General features: G+C 48.4%; 1 protein-coding gene across 1 annotated transcript in view; it reads left to right on the forward strand.

The window, feature by feature from the left end:
* Trrap (transformation/transcription domain associated protein) overlaps positions 1-21,496 on the forward strand; it is a 93,007-nt gene that overhangs the window by 52,835 nt on the left and 18,676 nt on the right. The window contains exons 40-59 of the mRNA XM_090324068.1: positions 420-686; positions 2,241-2,447; positions 3,533-3,691; positions 3,782-3,916; positions 5,140-5,250; positions 6,127-6,273; positions 7,649-7,862; positions 8,209-8,334; positions 9,980-10,126; positions 10,988-11,187; positions 11,965-12,086; positions 12,367-12,580; positions 14,537-14,716; positions 16,584-16,730; positions 17,993-18,112; positions 18,485-18,772; positions 18,911-19,048; positions 19,720-19,832; positions 20,115-20,250; positions 20,503-20,694. Of these exons, the coding sequence (XP_090180194.1) occupies positions 420-686; positions 2,241-2,447; positions 3,533-3,691; positions 3,782-3,916; positions 5,140-5,250; positions 6,127-6,273; positions 7,649-7,862; positions 8,209-8,334; positions 9,980-10,126; positions 10,988-11,187; positions 11,965-12,086; positions 12,367-12,580; positions 14,537-14,716; positions 16,584-16,730; positions 17,993-18,112; positions 18,485-18,772; positions 18,911-19,048; positions 19,720-19,832; positions 20,115-20,250; positions 20,503-20,694 (3,363 nt within the window). The remainder of the gene's footprint in view (positions 1-419; positions 687-2,240; positions 2,448-3,532; positions 3,692-3,781; positions 3,917-5,139; positions 5,251-6,126; positions 6,274-7,648; positions 7,863-8,208; positions 8,335-9,979; positions 10,127-10,987; positions 11,188-11,964; positions 12,087-12,366; positions 12,581-14,536; positions 14,717-16,583; positions 16,731-17,992; positions 18,113-18,484; positions 18,773-18,910; positions 19,049-19,719; positions 19,833-20,114; positions 20,251-20,502; positions 20,695-21,496) is intronic.

Consider the following 21,496-nt stretch of genomic DNA (forward strand, 5'->3'; position numbering starts at 1 on the left):
TGACTGAACGTGTGTGCATGTGTGTGAGAGGGTCTCAGAAATAGATGGTTCCATTTAGTTTTCCAAGGCTTTTCGTTTTCATGAATATGTCAGAGCACTCTGTTGCAGTTAACTACTAAATTGTTGAAGATGCCTTGCTTTCATCGATTCCAGTGAGACAGAAAAATTCTCACTGAAAATTCAGATGTGGGCTCCTTTGTGGACATCAACTTTGAAGAAGTCCACCAAGAGTCACTGAGAATCGTAGGGCAGGATGGAATTGCTACTATGACCTGTATTCACGACACTAATGAAAGAGTGTTATGTCATTCTTGGTGCCTGAAATTGATTTGAATTGGGCTTCTTGCTCGTTAGTTGAGTTTTATTAAGTCATAGTTCAAAACCAGCTCTGAGTTCCTTCCTCTCGCCTTTGCCATTAGGTCCTGGACCCGGAGAAGCAAGCAGACATGCTGGATTCCCTGCGCATCTACCTTCTGCAGTACGCCACCTTGCTGGTGGAGCATGCTCCCCACCACATCCACGACAACAACAAGAACCGCAACAGCAAGCTGCGCCGCCTCATGACCTTTGCGTGGCCTTGCCTGCTCTCCAAGGCCTGCGTGGATCCTGCGTGCAAATACAGCGGACACTTGCTTCTGGCCCACATTATTGCCAAATTTGCGATACATAAGAAAATTGTCCTCCAGGTGCTTTACCCGGCTCCCTCCCTCCCTCCCTCCCTCCCTCCCTCCCTCCCTCCCTCCCTCCGGCACTCTAGCCCATTCTCACCTGGTACCTTGAACAGCCTCAGCCTCTTCTTTTGTCTACTCCAAATACCACGCCTTCTTTTAAAAACAATAAGAACAAATTCTGCACGATGGCATTTATGATGAATTTAGAATAGTGAAAGTTGTAGCAGTAGAGCAGGGTGACCTGGCTCTGGAGAGAGGGAAGAATGAGGCATGAGCACTTCACAGAAGAGTGTCAGTCTGGGAAGGTGAACTCACAGTTCTGGAGGAGAGGTGCTTGTAGAAGACGTCACTGTGCTTGATGCTGCTAGACTGCACCTGCTTCCGAAGGAAGTGTGTTAATGTAGATTTGTACCACCGTGGAGGAATAATTGAAGAGTAAGGAGGAGAAGGCATACTGTAATCCCTCCATATATTGCTTTGTCTCTAGCTATTGCTCTGCCTTTTGGTTCCTTAACAGCCTTGTTCTTGAAACAGAATGTCTCTCTTTTGCACCTCAAGCTCCTCTACTCAGTGCAGTTTAGTTACCTTGACATGACGTTGAAACTCCTGCCCAGGCTGACCCTGAAGAAGGCTCAAGTGAGGTCCCCAAGAGTCCCAGCCACTCCTGTCAGCCAAAAAATGGTCTTTACCCCCATTCGCCGCACAACTCGCTTCAGGATGTCTTCCTGTGGCCTGGGTTCTGATAGTAGGCACCCTAGGTTGCGTCTTGGTTCCACACACAAGCCAGCAGTGACAAAAGTATGAGAACTGCATGTGTTGAGCATCGGGCAGTCAGAGCTCTTGTCCTGAGACAAGTGTTCCCTGACTTGGTGAATTTCCATGATACTCAACTCCCCAGCCAGAAGCCAGTCCTCCCGTGCCATGGGCACTTCTCTGCTTAGCAGTCCTGTTGATTCTAGCACCCTTCCTGTCCCCATACCTTCAGTGTGGTTCCTCTGACCTTACCTTAGGCTTTCACCTCTCATGTGAAGAACTGGAAAGAGCTGGAAGTTGCTGCTTCTCTGCTTGGCACCTTTCCCTCCATTTTCTACATTATAATGTGGGGAAGTTTATGTGCCTCAGCTAGCTTTCTGCTGCTTAGGCTAAACGGAAGATCCCTGTAAAGGGCTGGCATGCATTGCTAGGTGCCCTGGCTCAGTAAATACTAGAATAAGAGCAAGTGATTTGTTTCTACTAAGAGTCCTAAAAAATATCCTCAGTTGTTTTGTAAATGCAGTACATCTTGGGCCGGGAGTGTGGCCTAGTGGTAGAGTGCTTGCCTAGAACGCACGAAGACCCAGGTTTAATTCCTTGGTACCACATGCATAGAAAAAAGCTGGAAGTGGTGCTGAGGCTCAAGTGGTAGAGCTCTAGCCTTGAGAAAGTCCAAGGACAGGGCTCAGGCCCTGAGCTCAAGCCCAGGACTGGCCAAAAAACAAAACAAAACCGGCAGCACATCTTGGTGTGATTGAGTGTCTTGTTCTTCTGAGCCACCATTCTAACCCCCGTGCACATTTTTCTCCTCTTCAGGTGTTCCACAGTCTCCTCAAGGCACATGCAATGGAAGCCCGAGCAATCGTCAGACAAGCAATGGCCATCTTGACTCCGGCCGTGCCTGCCCGCATGGAGGATGGGCACCAGATGCTGACGCACTGGACCCGAAAGATCATCGTAGAGGAGGGGCACACGGTCCCACAGCTGGTGCACATTTTGCATCTGATAGTGCAGCATTTCAAGGTGTGTAGAACGGGGTGTGGAAAGCATTTTTAGGCATTGACTTGGTCTTTGTCTTTTTTTGGTAACAAAGTGGCCATTGAATGATTGGGGTGTGGTTGTAAGCATGCAGAAGTGGCTGTGATGTAGGCCACTTGTGTGTCTCTTTCTACTTGCTTGCTTTCTTGACCATTATTGTAACTTAAAAAAAAAGTCATTGTTATTATAAAGGTGATTTACATGGGAGCTACAATTACACAAGTCAGGTAAAGAATACATGTTATTGTAACTTATTACTTAACCCTGCGTGCACACTAAGGAGTTACATGGGAAGAAGTAGTTATTAGTGACTTTAAATTTGGGTTAAAAAAAAAGTCTCGTGAGATACTCATGACAGGAAGCAAATCACTCAGTTTGGAGGATTTTTTTGCAGAATATAAAGAGGAAAGATTTGAGTCAAAGCTCTTTTTGTTGTTGTTGTTGGTCGTGGGACTTGAGCTCTGGGCCCCTTGAACCACAGCACCACTTCCAGTTTTCTACTGGTTAATTGGAGATAAGAGTCTCGTGGTCTTTAGTGCCCAGGTTGGCTTTGAACCAATCCTCAGATCTCAACCTTCTGAGTAGCTAGGATTACAGGTATGAGCCACTGTGCCTGGCTCTAGATTTTTTTTTTTTTTTTTTTGCCAGTCCTGGGCTTGAGCTCAGGGCCTGAGCACTGTCCTTGGACTTTCTCAAGGCTAGAGCTCTACCACTTGAGCCTCAGCACCACTTCTGGCTTTTTTCTATGTATGTGGTACCAAGGAATCGAACCCGGGTCTTCATGCATGCTAGGCAAGCACTTTAACCACTCGGCCAAACTCCCGGCCCGCGGCTCTAGATTTTTTAACATTGTAAATGTGGTGCAAAGGAATGTAGGTAGAGCATTCTGTTGAGATTCAGCAGGAAGAGAGGTAGTACATACTGAGAGGAAAAGAATGAGTGTGCGGTTCTGTGTAAGGGTGTGTGTGTGTGTGCGCGCGCACGCTCTCTCATACATGCATGTGTGCCTGAATGCACGTGTGGGCTGGGGCCAACGTCCGACCTCCCTGATGGGACGCCTGTGCTCACAGGTGTACTACCCAGTGCGGCATCACTTGGTCCAGCACATGGTCAGCGCCATGCAGAGACTGGGTTTCACGCCCAGTGTCACCATTGAGCAGAGGAGGCTGGCTGTCGACTTGTCAGAGGTTGTCATCAAGTGGGAATTGCAGCGGATCAAGGACCAGCAGGTAGAGTATCTGCCCTGGCTGTTGTCCCTACTTATGTTTCTCATACTTCTGGAAATTGGTCAGTAAATCAGGTGTGTGTGTGTGTTTAAGCCGGATTCAGATATGGACCCAAATTCCAGTGGAGAAGGCGTCAACTCTGTCTCGTCCTCCATTAAGAGAGGCCTGTCCGTGGACTCTGCCCAGGAAGTGAAGCGCTTCCGGACGGCCACCGGTGCCATCAGTGCAGTAAGAGCAAGTGCTTTCCTTGTGGGCCTGCGCACTGGCGAGGCAGCTGGCAGCCCCAGGGCATTTCTCCTCAGGCTTGTCCCTACGTTTCTAGACACATTTTTCTTCATCTTCACCTAATACCATTAGAATTGTGTTGGTCGTGGTGGTTTGCTAAATGGCATGAAGAAAAATTCTGAGGGCTGGGGACATGGCATGTGGTGGAGCATGTCCTGGGTGTGAGCCTCGGCACCACCAAAAGAGAAAAGAGGAAAATAACTGGAAGCAAGAAAATGGAGAACATATACACATTTGATCAAGTTTCAGAAAGAATGCGCCTGTCCTGTATTTCTGTAGGGGAGCCTCCAAGACCATCCTGGGCTTCCTGTCCTCAGCCCCTGTGGGGGTAGCAGCCCTGGGCTCTGTGCTCAGCTGTCAGGGTAGGCCACTGGCCTCTGGCTATCACTGCCAAGGTTGTGTTTTCCCCACTGTGCAGTGCCCAGTCTTTAGCGGCTCCACGTCCAACCAGGGTTCCAGGCAGAAACTGGACCCCCCCTTGTACTTTGTCCCTTTGCTTCTCCCCATGTGAGCATGACAGCAAGGCCTGCCTCTCCTGCTGTGAGCAGCCAGCCTCTGCCCCGGCCCTCCCCAACCACTGACTTGTCTCATCAGCAAAGAGAATTCTCAAGACTTTTGTTCCCAATGTATTGTTCACAAGGCCATCAGAATGCAAAAAGCAGAGTAAAGGCTACAGTCTCTGTCCTGATTTGTAATATCTTGTGAATCCTGCAGTCATTTAAAACTCAAGGTTAAAATGAAGCTAGACAGGCTTCGCTGTGCCCTCAGTGAAAGGCCACAGCTTGTAGGTGAGCAGGTCTGCTGGCAGCGCATGTTGCCGGGCACCTTCTCACTGTGCTCTGGCCACCTTCGTCCTTGCCCCCCTTGCGAAAATTTGCGTGTTTATGTCTCTTGTTCTAACACGTCGAGCCATTTGCTCATTTCAGGTGGCAGGCTTCTTCTTGGCAACTCCTCTGTCACTGTCTGGCCAGTCTCCCTCGCCTTGGTTACTTGGGACCCTCTGTCACCTGGCCCTCGCTGATATCTGTTCTCCATATCTCTCATGCCCAGAATAGTGTCCATCCTATGACCTGCCAGCACCTGTCTGCTTGCTGAACCAATGCGCCCTGTGTTGACAGTTTCTGCTGAGAGCTCCCTTTGTGTTATAAAGAGCAACCCTTTTCTAGGTGTTCGGGAGGAGCCAGTCACTGCCTGGGGCAGATTCTCTGCTTTCTAAGCCCATCGATAAACAGCACACGGACACGGTGGTGAACTTCCTCATCCGAGTGGCTTGTCAGGTAGGGCTCCAGAAACGACCCGTGGTACTCGGCATAGTTCTGTGCCGGGTGGCTGCTGATTCCACTTCAAGCTCATAATCCTATCTAGGCCTCAGGAGTTGTGAAGTTGTGAGCACGTGTTATGCTTACCCAGTATATTTTCATATTCCAGAAATATAAAACTGTACACGGTAGTGTAGACTTCATACAAATGATACCTAGTAGCGAATGACTGTAATCCCAGCATTGGTGCTACAGGCAAAGGACTGCCCAGGAGTTACAGGCCAGCCTAGGCTACATAGGGAATCCCCATTACAAACAAGGGCTACAAACCAACCCAGGCAGGAAAGTCCATGAGATTCTTTTTTTTTGGGGGGGGTAGGTGGGAGCTAGTCACGGGGCTTAAACTCTGGGCCTGGGCATGTCCCTGAGCTCTTCAGCTTAATCTTAGCACCCAGTTCCAGAGCTCAAGCCCCATAACTGACCAAAAAAGCAAGGGCTAGAAAGTAGTTGACTAGTGTGTGCAAAGCTGTGGGTTCAACCCTAATCCACACCTTACCCCCCCCAAAAGCATTAAATGGAATTTTTTGTAAGTTGTCTTGTTTTTTAAATTTTGAGGTCTTGTTATTAAATATAATAAACAATACATTTTATAATACAGTTCAAAATTTCTAAGAACTGCAAACAATCTGCTGAACTGCTCAACATGTGAGTCAGTCAAGCGTCCTTCCAGCGTGAGGGGTAGGGCACAGACCCAGTGCTTAGCGCCCCGCAGCTGCACAAGGACAGACCTCAGGGAAGGCAGCCGTGAGCGGGGGGGGGGGGGGGGGGGGGGGGGGAGCTGGGTATGCGCATGGGCACTCAGTGAGAACCTGTTTTACTCGGCTGCATTTGCAGGTCAACGACAACACGAACACAGCAGGCTCTCCTGGAGAGGTGCTCTCTCGCCGCTGTGTCACACTCCTGAAGACCGCCTTGCGACCGGATATGTGGTCCAAGTCAGAGCTGAAACTGCAGTGGTTTGACAAGCTGCTGATGACTGTGGTAAGCGACGTGGCTGGTGTTAGGACAGAGGCCTGGTGGGCTCCAGCAGGGGTCTGTAGATTGCTGTCTGCGCCCTGGCTGTTCAGCTGACAGGTGGAAGTTGGGTTTCTACCCAGCCCATGTATACTTTGGCCTGTGAAAGCATGCATTTGTAGACACAGTTCTTAAACTGACTTTTAAAATAAGCTTGAATTATTAAAAGTCATGTAAATGAGAGATACTTCGTTAGTTCTCAAGTACTGCATGCAGAGCCTTATTGGCTTGTCAAGTAACCAGCATTCGGGGCAGTCTCTCAAATGTATTCATTGTTAAAAGCTCAGCCTCAGTGGGCAATCTCTGCTGCTTGTTGGGCTGGCTTGGCAAGGGAGTATACAGTGGGCTTTCCTCCTTTTTTCTTGCTACCCATAGTAAACAAGGTGTGTGTGTGCGCACATCCATGTCATGAAAGTGCAAGTTCCATGAGGCAGTGTCTGTCCTTCCTACAAAGATTTCTCATTCCTTGCTTCCTGAGGTTTTTACTTTCTTTTTTAATTTTTTATTTGCTGGTACTGGAGCTTAAACTCAGGCTTCAAGCTCTTGGCTTTTTCATTCATGACTGGGGCTGTACGACTTGAGCCATACCTCCAGTTCTGGCTTTTTGCTGATTATTTGGAAATAAAAATTGTGCGTTTATTTGCTCGGGCTGCTCTGAGCCATGTTCCTCAGATCTCAGCCTCCTGAGTAGCTAGGATTATAGGCGTGAGCCAAGGGTACCTGCCTTAACATGCTTTTCCTCCTCTTTTTTTTTTTTTTTTTTTTTTGTAGTCCTGGGGCTTGAACTCAAGGCCTGGGCTCTGTCCCTGAGCCTCTCTGTGTTTAAGACTAGTTCTCTACCATTTGAGCTTGAGCCATAGCACCACTTCCTGGCTTTTTCTGTGTAAGTAGTACCAAGGACTTGAACCCAGGGCTTTGTGCATGCTAAGCAAGCACTTTACCACTAGGCCACACTCCTAGACCTATATGCCCTTTTTTTGGTCACTCATGGGGCTTGAACTCTGGTTGTGTGTTGTTCCTGAGCTCTTTAGCTCGAGGCTAGCGTTCTGCCACTTGAGCCACAGCACCACTTCTGGATTTTTGGTGGTTAATTGGAGATATGAGTCACAGACAACTTTCATGCCCGGGCTGGCTTTGAACCACCATCCTCAGATCTCAGCCTTCCTGAGTAGCTAGGATTATAGGTGTGAGCCATAGGTACCTAGCATATGTGCTCATTTTTAAGCAGCTTTTCCAAACACTCAGTGGCATGTAGTTTTGAGACTTGTTGGGTATGTGTTTCTCTGACCCTGTACTTTGAGCACTTATCTAATCTTTGAGCACTCTGTGCTCTTTATCCCAGGAGCAACCGAATCAAGTGAACTATGGGAACATCTGTACAGGATTGGAGGTGCTGAGTTTCTTGCTGAGCGTTCTGCAGTCCCAGGCCGTCCTCAGCAGTTTCAAGCCCCTGCAGCGTGGCATCGCTGCCTGTATGACATGCGGGAACACCAAAGTGCTCAGAGCTGTCCACAGCCTTCTCTCTCGCCTGATGAGCATTTTCCCCACAGAACCAAGTAGGTGGCTTTACCCAGGAGCAGTGGGCAGTGTGGCGCTCTGCCACTGAGCCAGCATATCCCTAGGGCCGCAGTGAACTTCCTTTCCCCCACTGTCTTTTATCTTTGGCTGTTCTTTCAAAAAAAAAAACAGAAATGCCACAGTGACATTAGCATTTTTCCAGGTATTAAAGGATAGTTGGTTTCAGATACTGGGACCAATGTTGGGCAATTAGCAGGTTGTATTAGAGCACATCCATGGTGAGACAAAAGCTGTCTTGAGGGGAGGCCACACGGTCCCTTGGGAGGCGCTGCCGTGCTAGAGCTGTAAGATGTCAACAGCACTCAGTTCCGACTTCCGTTCCAGGTACTTCCAGTGTGGCCTCTAAGTATGAAGAGCTCGAGTGCCTCTACGCTGCCGTGGGGAAGGTCATCTATGAAGGACTCACCAACTACGAGAAGGCAACCAGTGCCAATCCCTCCCAGCTCTTCGGTGTGTTTCTGAGTAGTGGCTTACTGCACATGCTCTCCTGAGAAGGGCCAACTCCATTGAGGGCAGGGGGAGGTCTGTGGATGCATTCTTCAGGAGTCCGTGTTTCACCTGATTGTCCACAGAGCCACTCTCGTGGCTTCTCTGAGGTGACTGACCCCACCTGCTCACCACTGCTGCTCTTTCTCTGCTTCTGCCTCAGCCTCTGGTGCAGGTGTAGTAGTGAGAAGAATTGCCTGTGACACACTGATCTTGCCAGAGCTGCTCGAGAGCAGACATACTGCCGGTAGCCGTTCACAAGACCTGTCCCTAATGGGTCAGCGAGGCTCTGGGTGACGCGTGATCATGGTAGCTGGAAAAACTTGGCTCCTGGACACATGAAAGTCAGATGTGTAAACACTCTGCCTTTTGTCAGATTTCTGATTAGGATCAGACTTTGGGTAGTGCATCAAAGGTTTTTTTTTTCTCCTTTTATTGCACAGTTGTTGAGGACAAAACACATAAGCCTCAATGTTATCACTTTGGTATGGGTCATTTTTCTGTACACAGATACATATAGCCCTTGTTAGGCATATGCATGTATCTATAAATACGTTATTTTAATATAAATTCCTTGCTTTCTAAATGTTAGCATTTGCTCTCTGAAATTAGGAGGCAGGAAAATTTGGTATCACTAGGATCTCTTTGTTGTGCAAACTTGTTTTGTGATGGAGCTGGGCTGACTTGGAGAATGAGGAGAGCTTTGCTGACTTTTAAGATGCCACTTCCATCATGGATAGATGGGCCTCCCTCACTCCTGATGACTCTGAGGATAATTGGTTCTGTCCCCCCTGGGGGGCTCACAGCAGGCAAGGCAGATTGAGGAGGGCCTGGGATGCTGGCCACGCTGGCCCCAGGGCTCTGCCACTAGCTTTTGCCTAGTAGAGGGTAGCACTGCAGGAGGAAGAGCAGGCTGCTGCTCCCATCCTCGTCATTGACATCACCAGTGCTGCACGTTACATGTGTTTCGAGTCAGGCCACATCTTGCTTGCTTATAAAGAACTGACCTTTTCACAAGGCATTGTCCAAGGCTGGGGTGCTGGCCCCTGTCAGTGGAAGTACCCTAAGATTGATCTGTGTGTGATCCATGGCCACAAACTCAAGATTTAACTTTGATCTCAGGATAAGGTGATAGTAGAGATGGCAATTATGTATACTTAATGTTACTGTTCCATTGTTGACTTTGCTGGTTTTAACTGATAGTGGCCTTTTCAGGATAAAGTACAGTTATTTATTGTGATCAGATAGGCTAAGCCAAAAAGAAAGGTCTTTCTTCTATTTTATAATGGAATAAAAAACTTTTACTAGAGTGGCTGGTGAAAATCTAAAAATCTCCAGGACTGAAGGAAGCACACAGTTTGTGCTGAATACCCTGTTGACATAGTTGAGATTATAAATGGAAATGCAGTGCTTCAGAAGGCAGGGTGTAGAACTGGAGGCATGGCTCAAGTAGTGGACACCAAACAAAAATCTAAAAAAATGCAGCTTGTGTGGCATGAAGCCTCCCGGGCTGGCACCGGGACTAGTCTGCACTTTTGTCAGAATGTTAGAAAAGTGTGTTTCTGTTACTCAGTTTTTTCATAGAACAACTTTCATTTCTGTGCTGCAGGGACCCTGATGATCCTCAAGTCGGCCTGCAGCAACAACCCGAGCTACATCGACAGGCTCATCTCCGTCTTCATGCGCTCCCTGCAGAAGATGGTCCGGGAGCACTTAAACCCGCAGGCCACATCCGGAAGCACCGAGGCAGCCGCAGGTGACCACCTGAGCCAGGCTCCTCCCCCTCTCGAGCTCGGGCATGGTGCCATCTGAGCCATTAAACACTGATGTAAACATGGCTTACTCACAAGTCTGTGCTTTACATGAAGTTTGTTGCATCTGTTCTTAAACAGGCGTTTCAACTCTTAAGTAAAACTACTTTTAAAACTTGATGAGGGGCCAGGAGTTTGGCCTAGTGGTAGAGTGCTTGCCTAGCATGCACAAAGACCCAGGTTCGATTCCTTGGTACCACATACTTAGAAAAAGCCAGAAATGGTGCTGAGGCTCAAGTGGTAGAGCTCTAGCCTTGAGAAAAATCCAAGGACAGTGCTCAGGCCCTGAGCTCAAGCCCAGGACTAGCAAAAAACTAGATGAATATAAAAATGAAGAACAAAAACTTAGTTATTGGATTCTTTCCTGAAGCCTTGGCCACTGCCCCTGAGTTAGACTGTTCTATGACAGGCTACTTAGTCCTACTTGGTGTTTATGAAGAAGCGAGTCCCAGCTTCCAGCCAGCTGTGGCTCTGGGTGGTTGGGGTGGGAGCCGGCAGGGTGCTGTCATTAGCAGGGCTGACAGACAGCATACCTTAGGACCCAGGTGCCATGACGGTGGCCTTGGAGAGGGTCTGTTGGAGTCGGGTGGCCTCCATGTTAGCTTCCTTGCTGGTGGGCAGGGCTCATGGAAGGCCACCCTCGTGAGGCACAGCACTAAAATACAGCCAGGTTGCTTTAAAGCCCCGAGCTGCAGTTGCTAGAGAAGAGACTGAGGGGGGAAACAATGCCAAGTAGTGCAGGGGGATGGTCTTCAGGCCGCGTCTATAGAGGTTTGGTGGGCGTGTTGTCTTTGCTACACAAGCAGGAACAAGTGAGCTGGTAATGCTGAGCCTGGAGCTGGTGAAGACGAGGCTGGCTGTGATGAGCATGGAGATGCGCAAGAACTTCATCCAGGCCATTCTGACATCTCTCATTGAGAAGTCCCCAGATGCCAAAATCCTCCGGGCCGTGGTGAAAATTGTGGAGGAGTGGGTTAAGAACAATTCTCCAATGGCAGCCAACCAGGTGAACTGCCTTCTCACCTCTCCTTCCAAAACCTCTTCAAGGAAAATACTATTTTCCCATAGATTTACCTCCATAGTGCTGTGCTTCCTTAGGATTGAGTCTACTCCATGCATTGAACAGATAGTAAACAGAATTCTTGAGCTGAACCCATCACATGCTTGTGTTTAAATGCTGAATGAATCTTGTTGCCCTTTGATGGTGGTGGCAAACCACAGGATACTTATTAATTACCTTTTTTGTTTTAGTTGATAAAAATTTGTAGGAGCTTATAGAGTAGCAAGATTGCTGAAAAAGACTTTTTCTTTGTTTTTGTTTTTTGGTGCCAGTCTTGGCTTGAACTCAGGGCCTGGGTACTGTCCTTGGGCTTTCTCAAGGGTAGAGCTCTACCACTTGAACCACAGCACCACTTCAGGCTTTGTTCTCTGTGTGTGATACTGAGGAATCAAACCCCAGTCTTTGTGCAAATTCCCGACCCCCAGGCCCTCCACTCCCCCTTTATGTTTTCTTGTCGATTACAGGATTTTAACTCAGGGCCTGGACACTGTCCTTGAGTTTCTGTGTTCAAAGCTAACACTCCACCACTTGAGCCACAGCACCAGTTTTTGAGCAGTTAGTTGGAATCTCAGGGGGACTTTTTAGTCCGGGGTGGCTTTGAACCATGACCTCAGCCTCGCATCAGCCTCCTGAGTAGGATTACAGGTGCAAGCCACCAGTGCCCGGCTTGAAATGTCTTTTTTCAAATGAAAGTAATTGAACTTTTCTTTTAAACAATTGCAGACACCTACACTCCGAGAAAAGTCCATTTTGCTGGTGAAAATGATGACCTACATAGAAAAACGCTTCCCAGAAGACCTTGAATTAAATGCCCAGTTTTTAGACCTTGTTAATTATGTCTACAGGTAATTATAGCAGTTAATCAGCTGTTAACACATATTGGTCCATATGTACTCAGACAGTGCAACATAGCTTCAGTCTTACGCCTAAATTTAACAATATTCATTTCAATAGTAATTCGTATAACGTGTTTTGGCATTGTCACTGAAGTGTGGCTTAAGCCTGTCATGGTTGAAAGTACTGTTGTGGTTGGACAGCAGTCATCTGCGTGTCCATTCCCCTCACCCCAGCTCCCGGCTTATCTGCTCAGGACCTGAGCCTCACGAGTGACTGCTCTGATTGTAGGGATGAAGCCCTGTCTGGCAGCGAGCTGACGGCGAAGCTCGAGCCTGCTTTCCTCTCGGGGCTGCGTTGTGCCCAACCACTCATCAGGGCAAAGTTTTTCGAGGTCTTTGACAACTCCATGAAACACCGGGTCTACGAGCGCCTGCTGTATGTGACTTGCTCCCAGAATTGGGAAGCCATGGGGAACCACTTCTGGATCAAGCAGTGCATTGAGGTAGGATAGACAGCTTGCTATCTGTCTGGGGGACAGCTGTGGGCTTTCTCAGGGGTGCAGACGGTATTTGCCACACACTAGACTAAACTTGCAGGAAGAAGTAAAGATAGGGCTTCCAGTCTTCACCTAAAGTGTTTGGGATTGATTAAAAACCTTTATCAAGCTGTTAGGATACTGAAGTCCAGCCAGGAGCGGGGTTAGCACTTCAGTAGAGGCGATGCCAGGCCTTTCTGGTTCTGACAGGAGCACATGAAGATGTCTTGGTCCCTGGTTATTTATCGCTTATCCTTAATTCTTGGGCTTGGCTTACTCATCAGTTTACTCATCAGCTTCAGACCTGAGCTTGCCATTTCATGCCACAGGCTAGCAGCACTTAGTAAGCAGTCGTCTGCTCACCAACCATGGCAAAGCGTTATAAACTGTTGGATGTAGAAAGGGGGCCGTGTCCTGGTCTTCAGGAAGGGTGCATGTCCCCTTTGTGCAGGAAGGATTTGAGGTGGTTGCTGATGGCTGCACAGTGGGCCTAGTCCCTGCTTTACGTCACTGTTCACTTCAGAGGCCTCTAAGCTGCTGACCCCTGACCCTAACACCAGGCCAGGTTTGATGACTAAGGTCTGGACTAAGACCTGGTCCTGCTGGGCATGCAAGAGTTTGTTAGAGAAGTGGCCTGAGCCAGGATCCTCAGTCCTTCCTCTGCTCTCCCTGCCCCCATCCCACCAGCGTTTCCGGGTCATAGACACTGTACCCACCTTCCTCAGGAAGATGACAGGAACAGTTCGCCTACCTCCTCTTCTGTTTCCCTTCGGTTCCTCTCTGCCACTGTGGGTCTTAAACACAAGGTGCTCCGTACCCCAGCACTTAGCGTAAACGTCAGCCTTAAAGCTAGGTGTCCTAGTCCAGGTGACTGGGCTTGTCCCTCTCTCACCCTCTCCATCTGTCTCCAGGCAAGCCAGCCTGCTGTTGTTTTGCGTGTCCTTTAAAAATGTTTTAAGACAATTTGAAGAATACTATGCTTTGAGTTCATTGCTAGGTTAACTAGCCCCATTTAATTATCTGTAGCTTCAGACCCATAATATTTTGTGTGTGGTATGAAGCATTTAGAATTGGCCATCTTAGCACTCATGTATCATAAAACATGTGACATTTTATGTAGGAGATCTCAATATTCCTCCTGTCTAGCTGAGATTTTATACCCTTGACCATCTAGGTTTGTAAACATACCACTTTCTCACTGAACCATAGTGGGCATCCTCTGTATTTTGTTAGTCAGCCTGGGCTTTGGTCGCATTTTCACAGTGACCCGTCTGGGCTTGTCCTCTGCTGCTTCAACTCTGAGGGCCGGGACAGCAGAAGTTGACAAATGAACGTGCAGGGCCTCACAGCACCCAGGAGGTGCTTGGCTCATTTACAGATTGCAAGTGTGGCTTGAGCGAAGGCTCTGTGGTATACCTGGGCCGCTGTCAAAAGAGAACCTAGAAGCTAAGAGCAGTGAGGAGAGTGCCACCGCTAAAGCCTGTGTGCCATCCTGAGCCACTTCCACTGCCTCCCAAGGCTGTGACGCCTCTGGGCAGGATTCACATGTGCTGTGAGCCATGAGAGACAAAACAGTTGATGAGAGTGGTGGCTTCCCTAGCAAGTGCTGGAGATCAAGACAGGCGGCTTCTGAAGGCCTGAGAAAGGAAAGGTCTGGTGGTGGAGGGGGGGGAAGGAAGTGCCTCAAGTGACCGGCTTGAGCCAGGTGTCAGGTGGGCCGGAAGGGAAATTGGAAGCACAGCGAGCCTCAGGAGTGTGGGTCTGACTGTGGACTCAGGTCCCCTACATGTGTGCACCTGCCAGGTTAAACATGCATGCAGATACCACCATGTGCCTGCCCTTTGAGTTGAACATGCGTGTATGTACATACACGTACCGTACGTGTGCCTTCAGGTGGTTCTTTTTCTCCACAAACCCCTCTAGCTGCTCTTGGCTGTGTGTGAGAAGAGTACACCAATTGGTACCAGCTGCCAAGGGGCTATGCTCCCGTCCATAACCAATGTCATCAACCTAGCCGACAGCCATGACCGAGCTGCCTTTGCCATGGTCACACATGTGAAGCAGGAGCCACGGGAGAGAGAGAACAGTGAGTCTAAAGAGGAGGTGAGGCTCTGGGACCCTGATACAAATTCCTTTTCCAATGGGAGGGTTTTATGTTGGCCAGAATAACAGATCGAAAAAAATCTGTGTCTACTGTGAATCTCAGAATGTAGCCTGAGTTTTGTTAGGTATTTTTTTTCTTATATATTGAGACAGTCTTACAGTCAGCGCAGGCTGACCTGAAACTCGGGATTCTTCTGCCTCAGTGCTGGGATTTCAGACATGTACCTCACGTCCCACTGATTACATTTTCCTAATTTTAAATGCGGAAGCAAAATGTAATGTATTGCCATTGTGTTTGTGGAGACATGACTTTTTATGAGCTGGAACTGCTCAGAACAAAATATTTTACTGTGTGGAGACTTTCGGCTCCTGGTGGAGGAAACCCATTTTGTGCAATAAAGGCCCACTCTGGGGGCTCACACCGTACGGGAGGCCTGGCACTAATTAGTTCTTCAGCAGCTGCTAAGCCTTCCGTTTGTCTCTCTGCTAGGATCTGCCAACCAGGACTGGCAAAGCCTTCGTGGTTTGGTCTTCAGTGCTCTGGTGGGAAGCATATGAAAGTCTTGTAGGCAGTTTTTAGGCACCATTGGTGCAGATCACATAGAGTGCTTTTGTTTGTATTTGCCAGTCCTGGGGCTTGAACTCAGCCTGAGCACTGTCCTTGGGCTTTTTCCTTAAGGCGAGGGCCCTGCAACTTGAGCCACAGCACCTCTCCCAGCTTTTCTATGTATGTAGTACTGAGGAATTGAACCTGGGTCTTTGTGCATGCTAGGCAAGCACTCTACCACTAGGCCACAGCCTCAGCCTAAGTGGTGGATTTTAATGGATAGTCATCTAATGGGGGAATGAGAGCCCCCAAAAGCCAGGTGTAGGTGGCTCATGCCTATAATTGTAGCTACTCGGGGAGCTAAGATCTGAAGGTGGCAGTTCCAAACCAGCCCAGGCAGGAAACTCCATAGACTCTCATCTCCAGTTAACCAGCACAAAGCAGGAAGCGCAAGTGAGGCTCAAGTGATAGAGCACAAGTCTTACGCTTAAGAACTCGGGGATAGTGGCCAGGCCCTAAGTTCAAGCACTGAGACCAGCACCAAAAAAAAAAAAAAGATATAAAAATTTCTTTACAAACGTAGGATCATTTGGTTTATATCAGTAGATTATTTTAATGGCTTAATCTTCTTGTAGTCTTCTATATGAAATAGTCATCGTCTTTCAAGTCTTTTCCTTTTTGAGGACACATTTCTGATATTTGCTCAGTCAACTTACAAAAATAGTCCAATTTAGGTCACTTTTTTTTTTTTTTGCCAGTTGTGGGGCTTGAAGGCTAGAGCTCTACCACTTGAGCCACAGCACCACTTCCAGGTTTTTGTTTTTTTTTTCCTATGTATGTGGTTTACTGACTTTTGAGAGCTTCTGGTAGACACAAAGTTGATAGACTAATTCCTAATACTTCTTTTACTAATTATTTGTATCATTTCATTTTGCTCTTCATTAGGATTCAAGATTAGTTAATACAAATTGAGTATCTTTTAACAAAAATGCTTGTGATCTAAGTATTTCAGATTTTGAAGGGTTTTGGATGTTCAAATATTTGCATAGACTTTACCACACTTATACACACAATCCAAAGTTCTAATATCTGAAGTCCTTCAAAACTGCAAGCTTTATGAGTCTTGTATTGGCACTCAAAAAGTTTTGAATTTTGAAGATTTGTATTTGTATCCCAGATGAGAGATGCTCCTCCTGTACGTTGAACCTCCCAGGAAACTAATAAAAATGAGAATTTGACTCACCACTGATGTGGTAGGTTGTCTGTACGAGTTCTCTTTGATTTGACCTTGTGGTTCTGCTTGATTTCTCTGTTCTTCAGGATGTAGAGATAGATATTGAACTCGCACCTGGAGACCAGACTAGCACACCCAAAACCAAAGAACTTTCTGAAAAGGACATTGGGAACCAGCTGCACATGCTCACCAATCGACATGACAAGTTCCTCGATACTCTCCGGGAAGTGAAGGTCTGCGTCTGGGTGGGAAGGGAGATGTTTCTCTGCTGTGTTCTCAGTCCTGAACTTGTTTCTCCATTGTAGTAGAGATTTTCCTCTCTGTAGTTCCATTCAATTTTGTCCTATCTCGGTGCAAGCTATTAAGAAAAAGAGGTAAATGAGCACGAAAGAGAACAAGTGGACGTGGTAAATCGTTTTATTCCAAATGCATCTAGCTTGTTGAGATTTAGTCAAATAGAAACTCTGGCTCCACAAACCTTCCATTTAGTTTTGGGAGGGATCAATGTGTGGGTGGCTTTGCTTTGAGACAGGGTCACTGGCCCAGGCTGGTTCAAACTCAGAGCCCTCCTGCCTTGGCTTCTACACGTTGAGATTACAGCTGTGTACTACTTGGCTGCATGAGTGTAAATTTTTTTACTGGAGGGGGGTAGGGGTGGGTATGATGGTGCTGAGGCTAATACTACCGCTTGAGCGACAGCTCCACTTCCAGCTTGTCACTGACCAATTGGAGATAAGCGTCTCACGGACTTCTCCGCCTTCTTACTGTGATCCTCAGATCTTAGCTCACCGAGAAGGGAGGATTACAGGTGTGAGCAGCTGGGCCTTGATGGGGTGTAAGCGGTATTGAGAAGGGTCAGTTAAGGATCCCTGTACTGTGTCACTTTAGGAGAGTATCACACCGAATCAGGAATCATTCTGTGAATCATTTACATCAGGACTTAGGTCTAAAAAAACCATGAAAAAGCCTGGTGTACACCTGTCACCCTAGCTACTCAGGAGGCTGAGATCTGAGGATCTCAGTTCAAAGACAGCCTGGGCAGGAAAATCCTTGAGACTCTTCAGTGAACCACAGAAAAAGTTGGAAGTGCTATTGTGGCTCAAGTGGTAGAGCTCTAGCCTTGAGCAAAAGGAGCCCGGGGATAGCTGCCCAACAGCCACCAAATAGAGAAAGAAAGAAAAAAAGAACATGAGAATACTTGTCAATCATTTGAACAGTAAAGTCTTTGAACTTGTATTTGTAACCATAAAACATTTGCTCTTCTGTTGGGTGGGGCTGGAAGCAGAGCCCCTTACATAAAATATGTATGGCAAGTCCTCATACATAGCTTCCTGTCCCTTCCCTGGCCATGTCACTACCAGAAAGAAGGTCTGTGCATTGGGGCCTCCAAACCCAAAGGCCTGTATGGGTGATGGTCACTGTGGAGATGAAGGCTCTCGAGTGGTTTTCTGAGTGGATTGGGAGGTGCATCTAAGCACATCTTTTTCTGTCACAGACGGGAGCACTACTCAGTGCCTTCGTTCAGCTGTGCCACATTTCCACGACGCTGGCAGAGAAGACCTGGGTCCAGCTTTTCCCCAGACTCTGGAAGATCCTCTCGGACAGACAGCAGCATGTGAGTTGGTTTCTGGAATATTCTGTTGGTTTCTGGAATTCTGCCCTGAGCTTTACTGAGTGTTCAGGAGCGAGCAGGTTCCGTTTCAGAAGCCAGTGTTATCCACAGGTGAATGACCAACACATCAGCAGGTGCCTTGTGAGAGGAAGCAAGGCTTGTCAAGTTTTTTTGCATGTGCTGTGGGTGTGAGTTTTTCTCGGGGTGGGGTAGAGGAGGTGGTCTTGCTCTGTCACCCAGGCCGGCCTGGCCTCTAAATCACAATCCTCCTGCCTCGACATCTTGAGCACTGGAGTTGCAGAAGTGCACCAGCATGCTTGACTCAGATTTGGAAATTTGGAATGCATACCTAACAGGCATGCTCTGTGCTTGCAGGCACTGGCAGGGGAGATCAGTCCCTTCCTGTGCAGTGGCAGTCACCAGGTCCAGCGGGACTGTCAGCCGAGCGCCTTAAACTGCTTCGTGGAAGCCATGTCCCAGTGTGTCCCTCCCATCCCCATCCGACCCTGTGTTCTGAAGTATCTGGGGAAGACGCACAACCTCTGGTTCCGATCCACATTGATGCTGGAGCACCAGGCTTTCGAAAAAGGGCTGAGTCTGCAGATTAAGCCAAAGCAAACAACAGAGTTTTATGAGCAGGAGAGCATAACGCCACCACAGCAGGTGAGGCTCCACCTCGCCCCACCAATGCTTCTTCCCCTGTCTCACCTCCCAAGCTAGAGTGTACTGTCACGCAGTGACATGGCTGTAATGAATGAAGCACACGTGTGTTCTCAGCATGCGAAATGGATCTGTTTCCAGGAGATCCTGGATTCCCTTGCTGAGCTTTACTCTCTGCTGCAAGAGGAGGACATGTGGGCTGGTTTGTGGCAGAAGCGGTGCAAATATTCAGAGACGGCAACTGCAATCGCCTATGAGCAGCATGGCTTCTTTGAGCAGGTAGTTCCGTTGAACCTCGTCCTGCCACTCCCCTTGAAGTCGGGTCACATTTGAGGGAGAAAATAACAAGATGAGCCTTTGGGAGTTTTCTTGGTTGGTTGGTTTTGTTTCGTTTTTGTTCCATGCATGTGAGGCAGATATTCTTATCACCAAGGTACTCCCTGCAGTCCAGACTGTTTTGTGTGAAGTGGTTGAATCCTACACAAGGTCCTGAGAGAAGTCTGCATAGTGGCACAAACATGTTTACAGTACAGCCATAAATCTCTCCCCATTAGGTGTCAGTAAGGATGCTTTAAAAGCTCTTGTCATTGGTCCTGTTGGAAATGGTAGGTAGAGTGCTTTTGGCATTTAAATTTCAAAGCCAGGAGTGTCTTCTGTGTTGTGGGGTGGGTTGTACTATGTAGACACAAGGGCACGGAAACACAAACATTTTTGTAGCTCTTTATCATTTAGAGACTGAGAAATAAATCCCAAGTATGGAGAGCCTTTCCTGTTCTGTGTGGGGTCACCCCACCTTGCTCCCTCCTCTCTCCTTCTCCCTGCACGGTGAGTCAGGGGCATCAGGTGGCCTTGGAGAAGAGCCCGAGGCCTGCTACCCAAATAGTGGTGCAGTGGTGGTAACCAGTTATGCATTGTTAAGTGGTGACTTGACGGCATTGTTGATGTTCCAGGCTCAGGAATCCTATGAAAAAGCCATGGATAAAGCCAAAAAGGAACACGAGCGGAGTAATGCATCTCCTGCCATTTTCCCTGAATACCAGCTCTGGGAAGACCACTGGATTCGGTAAGCGGAGCACAGTGACCTGTCCAAGGGCTAGAGTAAGAAATGAAGGGGCAGTCTCTGGAGACTTCCTCACAGAGGCACCGTTGCTTCTTGATGACCATGAAGATTAAGAAATGCACTTAAGGGCTTGAGTAGTGAAGGGTGCAGATGAGGAACCATCATCCGTCCCCGCCTCACACCCCGGTGCTGCGTTCTAGTTTGCCTGGCCTTGGCCAGGCTGCTGTGGTTCCGTACCGCCCGCGTGCTGTGGCTGAGCTCTGGCTGTCGCCCCTGATGTCCCAGGTGCTCCAAGGAGTTGAACCAGTGGGAAGCCTTGACCGAGTACGGCCAGTCCAAAGGCCACATCAACCCCTACCTCGTCCTGGAGTGTGCGTGGCGAGTGTCTAACTGGACTGCCATGAAGGAGGCACTGGTGCAGGTGAGGTGCCCAGGGCCCGGCGCTGGCTGTGCATGTGGCACCCCACGGATTTCTTTGCTGAGCCCACGCTGAGTACTTTGGCAGTGGAAAAGCAGCTCTTAGGAGGGAGGAGGGTTTTTTGTTGTTGTTGTTCTCTTTATTTCTTAGATGTTTCTACTTAAAGCCAGCTTGGTTTGTTGCTTCGCACCTTTTCCTTCTGCCATTTTGCTGAGAACACTGTCCCCCTTCCTCTGATCTTTGACCAACAAACAGGTGGAAGTAAGTTGTCCCAAGGAGATGGCATGGAAGGTCAACATGTACCGCGGCTACCTGGCCATCTGCCACCCCGAGGAGCAGCAGCTCAGCTTTATCGAGCGCCTGGTGGAAATGGCCAGCAGCCTGGCCATCCGAGAGTGGCGGCGGCTGCCCCACGTGGTGTCGCATGTGCACACACCCCTCTTGCAGGTGAGCCTGCCCCTCCCCAAGCTCAGCTTCCTGTCAGCGCTGCAGTCTAGGCTCAAGCCTGTGGACCAGACTGCTTTGTCCTTCCCACTGACTCAGCTTGGAAGGAAACCAGGGTCTCATTTTGGGGAATTCTGGGGTATTTAAGGTCCTAGTGACTTAAGACATCTTTGGTACCCACTTCTATCACCAATATGATGCCCACTCCATCCAGTAACCAGGAGTCTTGTGGGTCACATGTTGTAGCCCGGTTCCATCCCCTGTGGGCTGCTTGAATCCTTCCTCAGGTTGACTTCTTCCCATAGGCCCCAAAGACACTGCTCTCAGCAGAACTGCTCTCAGCAGAACTCCTCACGTCCCTGCATGCACATGCACTCGTGCAGGCACACCCAGCCCATGCCAGCCTTATGCCCTATCTTACCTTTGGTATGTGGCGTAGAGCAGGTGCAGTCACCAGTGAGCTGATAGACCAGTGTCATCCCCGTCACCCTGCATGTCATACTTTGTCCACAGTGATTTGAGGCTAATCCAGTATATTGATTTCTATCATAATGTATAAGTCCTTTCCTTGTTGTTGGTTACAATACCACACACTTACTATGTGGTAAAGAAAAGAGCTGTAGCACACCTCCTGTTAGGCTTCTTGTTGGCAGAGCCCTAAGATTCTGAGAACCAGAGAATGCTGCTCCCATGATCGCCGTGGCCCAGCTTATCCCAGAGGCCTTCCCCAGGTCCCCTGTGAGTGTGGTTGGACCACATCTACCTCTCAATCTTCCCTCCCAGTGGAGATCAAATCCAGCATGGG

The sequence above is a fragment of the Megascapheus bottae genome, chromosome 34, assembly GCF_031878675.1.
Source record: "Megascapheus bottae isolate mThoBot1 chromosome 34, mThoBot2.hap1, whole genome shotgun sequence".
Classification (NCBI taxonomy): domain Eukaryota; kingdom Metazoa; phylum Chordata; class Mammalia; order Rodentia; family Geomyidae; genus Megascapheus; species Megascapheus bottae.